Source organism: Argentina silus (assembly GCF_951799395.1).
Source record: "Argentina silus genome assembly, chromosome: 21".
Classification (NCBI taxonomy): domain Eukaryota; kingdom Metazoa; phylum Chordata; class Actinopteri; order Argentiniformes; family Argentinidae; genus Argentina; species Argentina silus.
In genome coordinates this window covers 3,729,468-3,739,467 of record NC_139675.1, presented here as the reverse complement: position 1 = coordinate 3,739,467, position 10,000 = coordinate 3,729,468, and the positions used below count along the sequence as shown (strand labels likewise).

The 10,000-nt window shown below is 46.2% G+C and overlaps 1 protein-coding gene across 1 annotated transcript in view; it reads left to right on the top strand.

Annotated features, from left to right (window-relative positions):
* The first annotated feature begins 4,954 nt into the window (after positions 1-4,954).
* ednraa (endothelin receptor type Aa) overlaps positions 4,955-10,000 on the top strand; it is a 16,544-nt gene continuing 11,498 nt past the window's right edge. Inside the window, exons 1-2 of the mRNA XM_083693229.1 lie at positions 4,955-5,171; positions 6,487-7,045. Coding sequence (XP_083549355.1) covers positions 6,536-7,045 — 510 coding nt within the window. The 5' untranslated portion in view covers positions 4,955-5,171; positions 6,487-6,535. The remainder of the gene's footprint in view (positions 5,172-6,486; positions 7,046-10,000) is intronic.

Genomic DNA, 10,000 nt, shown 5'->3' with positions numbered 1-10,000 from the left:
GCACTAGGACATTACTGCACTAGGACTAAGACATTACTGCACTAAGACTAAGACATTACTGCACTAGGACATTACTGCACTAGGACTAAGACATTACTGCACTAGGACATTACTGCACTAGGACTAAGACATTACTGCACTAGGACATTACTGCACTAGGACTAAGACATTACTGCACTAGGACATTACTGCACTAGGACTAAGACATTACTGCACTAGGACTAAGACATTACTGCACTAGGACATTACTGCACTAGGACATTACTGCACTAGGACTAAGACATTACTGCACTAGGACTAAGACATTACTGCACTAGGACATTACTGCACTAGGACTAAGACATTACTGCACTAGGACATTACTGCACTAGGACTAAGACATTACTGCACTAGGACATTACTGCACTAGGACATTACTGCACTAGGACATTACTGCACTAGGACTAAGACATTACTGCACTAGGACATTACTGCACTAGGACTATTGTCACTTTATTGTAACTTTATTGTAACTTTATTGTTACTTTATTGTCACTTTTATTACTTATTATTGAATTGTCGTTGCTGCTGTTGTTGAACTGTTGTGGAGCATAAAAGATCCCAAAACATTTCACTTTGTCTATTACAACTGGATGCGATATATAAGTGACAACTCCAATTAGATTTGATTTGATTTGATTTTGAATTCCTCTTAAAAGTCAACCTTACATAGAAACGAAAAAAGAGAGACACTTTTTCTGCAGGTCAGTTGCTTCAGTGAGTGATTTTCTCCCACAAAAACAGCCGATCAGGCAGAAAATGTGCAGATGTGATGACGTCCGCGACACCGTAACCCTGAGTGTTTATTCCCGGGCTTCCCACAAAGAAGGAATACTCTTGGATGGGTTTTAAGACTCCAAAGGCGTTATCACTGAGCAGGGTGTATGTTTGACAAACGCCAGATTAGAGCTCAGGTCCGGGGCTGAAGGAATGTGTCTGGGGCTGAGGCTGTAATGGCCTTCTCTAAGACACTGCTATCAGCCCCTCTGCTTCTCCCAGACCTTTCTATGTTTAGACTGGGCGGACGACGAGCAATACTTAATATGGCCGTTAGCTTCTTTTAGCATTGACTGGGATGCTCCTGAATAGCCTTGTCACCCTGTAGGTAACTGGGAAGAGATTAAATGCCGTCATTGCGCGACAGTGTTGTTGTTGTTTTTGTCAGTTGGGATTTCAGGAATCAGAATCTGTCAGGCATCGGGAGGAACAAGTGCTGCAACTATACAGGGTAAACGTCGCGAGGAACTTCAATGCTTGAAGCCTGTCTGATGTCAAACTAAGTTCCTCTTGAACGTGGGAGCCTTGTGTTCTTCAAACCCTGATGAAAGTGTAAAATCTGCAAACGGCAGTAATTGTCATAACTGACATGCCTTATGTAACTGCATATTTCTGGGAGGGTGGGGGGGGGGGGGTGTTCTAAGGATATACAGCCCTTTTCTAGGAACTGAAATTCATTATCTGTTTTTCGAGTTCAGAGACAGAAAGGAGCCACCCTTCTCATGCCCTTTGACCTCTGCATCCAATAAACTCTGTGAAAACAGACCACTTCCTGTCAAGTACAAATTTAACGTCTCAGCTTTGTCTTTGCATGTCCAAGGTCAAAATGACATCAAATTTAGAGGAGAGGACAGTTTCGGACAACCCTCGTCCCAAAAGCATAAATGTTTTTTCACAATATGTTGTGTAAATGTAAATGGGATGGAATGTCTTTCACAGGCTTGCTGTGTCACTTGTCATCATTCCCCTCCTCAACTCCTGCAATTCCAATCCATCATATTTCAGTCATTAATCGTTAATTTATACTACCAAACTTTTAACAATTTACCAGTGAACCCCGTCACTGCACCACACGAAAGTCACGACAGCAGAGTGTGTGTCACTCGCTGTCACAATAACATTGGCCTCTAACTTCTTTTCCTTCCACCCCCCCCCCCCCCACCCCCCCTCTTTCTTTCTTTTTTGGAGCAAGTGCCCCAGTTAAGAAATCGCTAACATCCCATCCAGTCTGGGGCTGGGTTGGAATCTCCCAGAGGGTATGTAACCAATATGCAGAGAGCACGCTTTCACAGATGCCATCAGAGAACAAGCATATGAATTACCAGGCAGCCTGCCATCTCTGAGTTCAGACAGAATGACATTAATACGTGATTAAGACCCAAACAACAACACAACAACAACATGAAAGCCAAAGCATCTGGGACCCAGGTAAAGGTTTCATCATTTATATATTAACGGATTTATTAACAAAGACTCGACTCAACTCAACTAGCTTGCCACAGTACTGTAGCCTCCCCCTCAAAAGTTACAACGCCACAGAAGCCGGCTGGCTGGCTGCAACCGAGGGACTTTGAATTGAAAAAAAAAAAAAAAAAAAAAAATAGAAAAGAAAATCAGATCCCGTCAGCAAATCACAATCCGATGAATAAAATATCACGCCACAGTTGACCATAACTAATTCAGAAGCCATGATATATTTATAACAACAATTAAAGAAAACACAATCCTTTTAAATGTAAATGGAAGTAAATATTAGCATTACCCAATTAAGTCACAATTTATAGGCAAAGTACCTATACAAGTGTCCTGTAATTGGATGGAGAGCGGTGAACATGTTATTGCTGTATAATTAAAAAAAAAAAAAACCCTCATCATTTTAAGTGAGGTTTTAAAAAGATTATGACTCACAGTAATTAGCGCAGGAGAGGTTATGTTCAACAAGACACATTTTATCATTATTACGCAATTAATAAATAGTTAACTTAATCAGCTAAACGCATAAAATATTTGATACAATTAATACTAAGTGGTGTGTTTTATCAGACGTTTATAATTTCTCTGATATTACAACAGCCATTCCTGTTGCGTGCCTGCCTAAAAAATGAAAACATAACAATAGCTGTTCTCCATAAATATTTTCCATTTTTACAAGGTAGAATGTTCCACAGTAGAAGGGATAACACCCTGTTTTCATTAAACATTATGATGTGATCCGAAGCGTTGTGTAATGAGATGATTGCTGCCATGTGACCTTTATGGAAAGATACTTCCCCTCTAGGCCAGGAGAAGGTGAGAAGAAGGCCATGGAGGAGGAGGAGGAGGAGGAGGAGGAGGAGGAAGGACCCAACTTTGCCCTCTCTGAGGATGTCCAATCATGTGTGTTCGTGTGTCTGTGTGTGTGTGTGTGTGTGTGTGTGTGTGTGTGTGTGTGTGCGCTTAGGTTAAAACCTTACCCTCAATCCCCCTCAACTCCTATTGAACTCCTATTTTCATTCATTTTCCCAGCACAACTCTACTTAAAACCATGATTCACACATTGAGTTGCGTTACTTTATTACCATATCTTTAAGTTTTTCAAATAGACAACAGCCTCTCGAAACCCAAACATTTTAAGGCCCTATGAAACATCCTCCTCGTGCCCCCCTCACACCTGATACGTTTGCCTCAACATGTTTACTTCCATGTCGGCTTATAATAACCCCTTCATGACCTCTAATTCAGTTAACCACATCCTCTTTTTAACTCCGGAGTTCAGCTACTGGCGTCTGAGCTCGTAAAGGGGATCGCGCGGTCTGGGCAGGTCTCTTCCTGCTTTCAAACCACGTATTGATGAAGGGCCCATTTGCTAAGTGTATGGTGATGGGGTGCGTAATGGACGCAGAGGTAACAGCACTCACTGTTCCTCAGCTTTGAGCTGCCTCTCTCTGCTTGCTTGTTGAGACGTCCTCCCCGGTCCTCTCTGGCTCAGTCGGTAGAGCGTGGCGCTAACAACGCTTAGGTTGTGGGTTTGATTCCCGCTGGGACCATATATACTGAAATGTATGCACTCACTGCAATGCAAGTTGCTTTAGATAAAAGCGTCAGCTAAATGGCATATATTACATCACACAACAGCTCACAGTCTGCGTGTGACCAGGACAATAGCAGACTGAATCTGATTTCCTGTTAAATTGTTCGTCTTGGTATAATATTATGTAATATAACATAATACATACATAACATCATATTATACTGTGGTTCTCTGTGGCTCAGTTGGGAGAGCATGGCGCTAACAATGCTTAGGTTGTGGGTTCTATATACTGAAAAATTTATGCACTCACTGCAATGTAAGTCGCTTTGGATAAAAGCGTCAGCTAAATGGCATGTATTATTATTACATTATAATAACCAACCATAACATTATGAATATATGATGGTGAAGATGGAAGTCAACAAACAAATTCAAGAGGAATACAGTTTACCACAGGAGTTACACGTGAATGAGTTCCCTCACTGAGTCATGATGGCGGGACGCCTGTCGGTTAGTGGATACGAGGTGATTACTGTAGGCCTGACCACCCACAGAGTAGTGGGAGGTTTCTAAAGTTAAGGTTCAGTGATTGTTTGAGTCCCGCTCCCTGGAGCCGACCCTCTCCTCTTCCATCTTCTGATGTTCAAATCAAGACCATGCAGTTACCCAGCATGCACGCTGATTCCCTACTGCCTTCCTCTCGTCCCTCCGATCTAATGTATGTTGCCTTTTAGTGTGGAGGAAACAGTTGTGCGCGCAGGGACATGATCTGAGATGGGAGAGAGGGACAGATTGGGGGGGGGGGGGTGAGTTCCCAGATGCCCCGTCCCTGAGTGCTGCGTCTGTGCCGTAGAGATGGTTGTCAGGCAGGCAGTGCTGCTGTGAGAGAGAGAGAAAGAGAGAGAGGTAGAGAGAGAAAGAGAGAGAGGGAGAGAGGGAGAGAGAGAGAGAGAGAGAGAGGGGCTGCTGCTGTTTCCTTTGGGGGCACGGCCTGTTACCGTGGGGGGAGGTGGAGATTTACTATCCCACCCAGTCAAAGTGCTCTGCTGCACGCACACACACACACACACAGACACACACTGAGTTTCTTATACACACACACACACACACACACACACACACCAAACTCTCCACAGGAAAACCCAGAGCCATAACGCCAAGGCACCTCAGAGCAGCAGCAGTGAGCAGCGGCAGACGGGGCGCGCTGTGGAACCCAAGTGGGATACTTTGTGACTTTGATACCCTGTTAATTACTCATGTGATGTGATACAGATGTCTGGGGGCTTCAGCCGAAAGTTCGCCTGACGGTTTTCCACCGGGGGAAGAGGCAGACATTTTAGGAGCGGTAGGTGAAAACCAAACGTATTTATTATTTATGGGTATATCAGTTTATGTGCCGTCATCAGCGTTCCCAGAGGTGGCGTGCTGGTGGTAAACTCTGATGCTACATGAAGGGCAGGCTGCTAAATAGTTCTTTGTGTACGAGGTGACAGCTGGGACCCGAAACAGGAAGCACTGTTGGCTACGGGAGATAGAACTGTGTTGTGATAAAAAAAATATATATAAAAAAAAAAAAAGAAAAAAAAGGAAAGCTTCAAACTAGTCAAATGTTCAACTGACTGTTTAACTTTTCTTTACCTGGTGTTGTCTGAAATGAATTAGTTTAAATTGAACAGCTTCCGAAAAGGCTTTAGATTGAATCTGTAACGTGTTAATGGTCTACAACTTATAAGGATATAACCTGTTAATCATATGAATTAAGAATAAATAGAGGCTTCATGAATGCACAAAATAAAGTGTTGCCAAATATATATATATTGATTGGAGGAAAACAATACTGACAATACATGTTCAACATTATTGTATATTTGAATAAAAGGTGATTTTCTTCTCTACATTCTCATTCAACTTTCAACTACAAAACGTCTATTGTAAAACTGACGAGACATCGGCCCCAAATCCTACCCTTTCATGTTGAGACGGCTCTTTGTTTCAGTACCCACTGGTCTGAGCTGTGAATCAGAAACAGAGGGAGAATGTGAGCTGAAGTAACCACACTGTTGAAAGCCATGCAATGGACACAATGTCAAAACACAACGAGAAAACACAAAACCCTCCTGTTTATGGCCACAATCTTCTTATTAACACAAAGCCTGCGCTGAGAGGAGAGGAGAGGAGAGGAGAGGAGGAGAGGAGAGGAGAAGAGGAGGAGAGAAGCATCATCCCCATTGTCTGACTGTAACTAGTCCTGGCATCTCCCATCTGTGCCCCCTTGGCAAAACCTTTTTGAAGTCTTAAGGAAGTTGTTAGACTTCCTCTAAGCAGTTGGAAAGCTTGGGCTCACTGTGCTGTTGTCAAACTTTTGACTGACACCATTTTGGCTTGGCTCGATTTCCAAGACAATTCAAAGGCACTGACATTTGCTGGGGAAAACTGAGAATTCCAACAAAATTATATCGAGTCGGATACAATTCACAATGTTTTGTTTGTGTGTGTTTCAAGTGAAGCCTATTGGCTGACATAATATAACCTCCTCTCTTTTCTCTCTCTCTCTCTCTCTCTCTCTCTCTCTCTCTCTCTCTCTCTCTCTCTCTCTCTCTCTCTCTCTCTCTCTCTCTCTCTCTCTCTCTCTCTCTCTCTCTCTCTCTCTCTCTCTCTAGTGGTAAATTGGGACTTTAATCTCTCTCCATCACCGTATCAAAGAGTGGAATGCTATATTCTATAATGGGCGCCCCTGCCGTGCGTGTGGTGCTGCTAATGGCCTGCATGGCCGCCCGTGGAATGTGTCAGATAAACATGACGGCGACAGAGGAGGAGGAGACCCTCCCAGAACTCCTCTTCCTCCACAACGGCCTCCAGTCCGTGGGCTTCCATAGCACCAGCAGCCCCTTCCTGGAAGTCCCGGCCCCCACCGGCCAACAGCAGGGGGACCAGGGGCCCGGAGCTGGGGTTGGGGCAGGGTCCACCAACATCAGCAGGGTGAGGTTGGTTCCACCTCCACCGTGTGTCAAAATCACCTCCATCAGGGCCTATCTGAAGTGGGTCAACACCGTGTTCTCCATCCTGGTGTTCGTGGTGGGCATAGTGGGCAATGCCACGCTGCTGAGGATTATCTACCAGAACAAGTGCATGAGGAACGGGCCCAACGCCCTCATCGCCAGCCTGGCGCTGGGCGACCTCATCTACATCACCATCGCCATCCCCATCAACGTGTACAAGGTAAGAGTGGAGTCACCGTGACGACGCCGGTTTCACAACCGGTTGGCATGACGTCGACGGCCGTGTGGGGTGGGATGTCTACGGGGGCCTGAGGAGTCGTTGGGGAGGAAATGGGGTCATGGTGAGACAGAAGTTCTGCCTGTAGGAGAATGAGAAAGAGAGAGAGAGAGAGAAAGAGAGAGAGACAGAGATAGAGAGAGAGACAGAGAGACAGAGAGAGAAACAGAGACAGAGATAGAGAGAGAGACAGAGAGAGAGAGAGAGAAAGAGAGAGAGATAGAGAGAGAGACAGAGAGAGAGACAGAGACAGAGATAGAGAGAGAGACAGAGAGAGAGAGAGAGAGAGAGAGAGAGACAGAGATAGAGAGAGAGACAGAGAGAGAGACAGAGACAGAGACAGAGACAGAGATAGAGAGAGAGACAGAGAGAGAGAGAGAGAGAGAGCGAGCGAGAGAGAGAGAGAAAGAGAGAAAGAGAGAGAGACGTGGTGGAGAAAGAGAAAACAAGCGGGGGAGGAAAAAAGAAAGTGCACAACTGCACGGAGGCCGAGCGGAGGTTTATCTCTGAGAGTGCTCTGTCTTCACAGAGGGCCTGTTTGTGACGAGAGAAGCAGGGATATGGCAGCCTTACACAAACATGGGAATCAGACTGCGGTCACACGTACGACCGGCCTGCCTGTGACCCATCGTTAGTCACAGGACCAACTCGATACCCTTATCTGTCGTCCCGAGGCAACGCTGCACTCACTCAACAAAGCACTGGACATTGTTCTGCTCCAAGTGATAAACCGCACAGGGGTGGCGTGAGTCATTTCAGCAATTAAAGCACAGCGTAGCATCTGTGGGCCCATGTAGGCTCCCTTTTAGCATGATTTACATTTACATTTACATTTATGGCATTTAGCAGACGCCTTTATCCAAAGCGACTTACAGCAAATACATTTGTTTAAGTAAGTGAATCGTCTGTCCAACAGTCATCATGAGATAAAGTAATCAATGCTCACACCAGGGTTAGGGGACAGACACCGGGGTTAGGGTTAGGGGTTAGACACCAGGGTTAGGGTTAGGGGTTAGACACCAGGGGCCATAGGCAGTCAGTCGTCATGCCAGAAGCCTTTTTTTATTTTTTTATTATTATTATTATTTTTTAATTATTAACAGGAGAGAACTTGTACAGAGGAGTAGTGGGGGTGAGAGGTCTCTAGGGTATGGGGTAGGGTTAGTACAGGGGGGGTAGCGGGGGTGAAGAGGTCTTTAGGGTATGGGGTAGGGTTAGTACAGGGGGGGTAGCGGGGGTGAAGAGGTCTTTAGGGTATGGGGTAGGGTTAGTACAGGGGGGGTAGCGGGGGTGAAGAGGTCTTTAGGGTATGGGGTAGGGTTAGTACAGGGGGGGTAGTGGGGGTGAGAGGTCTCTAGGGTATGGGGGTAGGGTTAGTACAGGGGGGGTAGTGGGGGTGAGAGGTCTCTAGGGTATGGGGGTAGGGTTAGTACAGGGGGGGTAGTGGGGGTGAAGAGGTCTTTAGGGTATGGGGTAGGGTTAGTACAGGGGGGGTAGTGGGGGTGAGAGGTCTCTAGGGTATGGGGGTAGGGTTAGTACAGGGGGGGTAGTGGGGGTGAAGAGGTCTTTAGGGTATGGGGTAGGGTTAGTACAGGGGGGGTAGCGGGGGTGAAGAGGTCTTTAGGGTATGGGGTAGGGTTAGTACAGGGGGGGTAGTGGGGGTGAGAGGTCTCTAGGGTATGGGGGTAGGGTTAGTACAGGGGGGGTAGTGGGGGTGAAGAGGTCTTTAGGGTATGGGGTAGGGTTAGTACAGGGGGGGTAGTGGGGGTGAGAGGTCTCTAGGGTATGGGGGTAGGGTTAGTACAGGGGGGGTAGTGGGGGTGAAGAGGTCTTTAGGAGGGACTGTTAAGATGTAGCTTGAAGAGATGGAGGTTTTCAATCTACGGCGGAAGATCGGTAGTGACTCTGCAGTCCTGACAGTGGGGGGAAGCTCGTTCCACCAGCGGGTGCCAGTGCCTGAGTGGCGCATCCGCTGCATCCACGTAGAGGCGGCGGTGCCAGGCGGGCAGCCGAGGTGGAAGAGCGGAGTGATCGTGCAGGGGTTTGGGGGCTAACAATTGCTTGCAAGATTTACAATGTTATCTGGTTGTGTTACTTACCAACCGCCATTGTGAATGATGACGATATTCTCAACGGGCCCACTGAAATTGGTGGAACGGGTCAGGTATCCTGGTAGTGTAATACATTGCGGCTGCTCAATTCATCTGAGAGAATATTGTACTGCGCCGTATGGGAAAGCCACCTGTTGTGTGTTACCGGTGTATTGTTTCAGTCACACTGCGTCAGCACATATGGAAGCACCGAGATCCAAGGGCAGATTGTTCACATGTGCACAGAGGAAAAGGCTTTCGGTTACACACCCACACAGACAGACACACACACACACACACACAGTTTGTCATACACACACACACACACACACACACACACACACAGTTTCTCATACACACCCACAGTTTCTCATACACACACACACAGAGTTTCTCATACACACCCACAGTTTCTCATACACACACACACAGAGTTTCTCATACACACCCACAGTTTCTCATACACACACACACACACACAGAGTTTCTCATACACACCCACAGTTTCTCATACACACAGTTTCTCATACACACACAGTTTCTCATACACACATACATGCACACACACACACACACTGTCCCTTTTGTATAGAACGGAAAATAACTGTAGCGTGGTACAACCTGTGTCTCTGGCGTGGAACTCCCTGTGAATACTACACACACACACACACACACACACAGCCACAAGCCCTGCTCACTTCCTATGGGGTTTGACACTGTTTCCAAAATTAATCAGCCACACACACACACACACACACACACACACACACACACACACACGCGCACACACGCACACACGCACGTACGT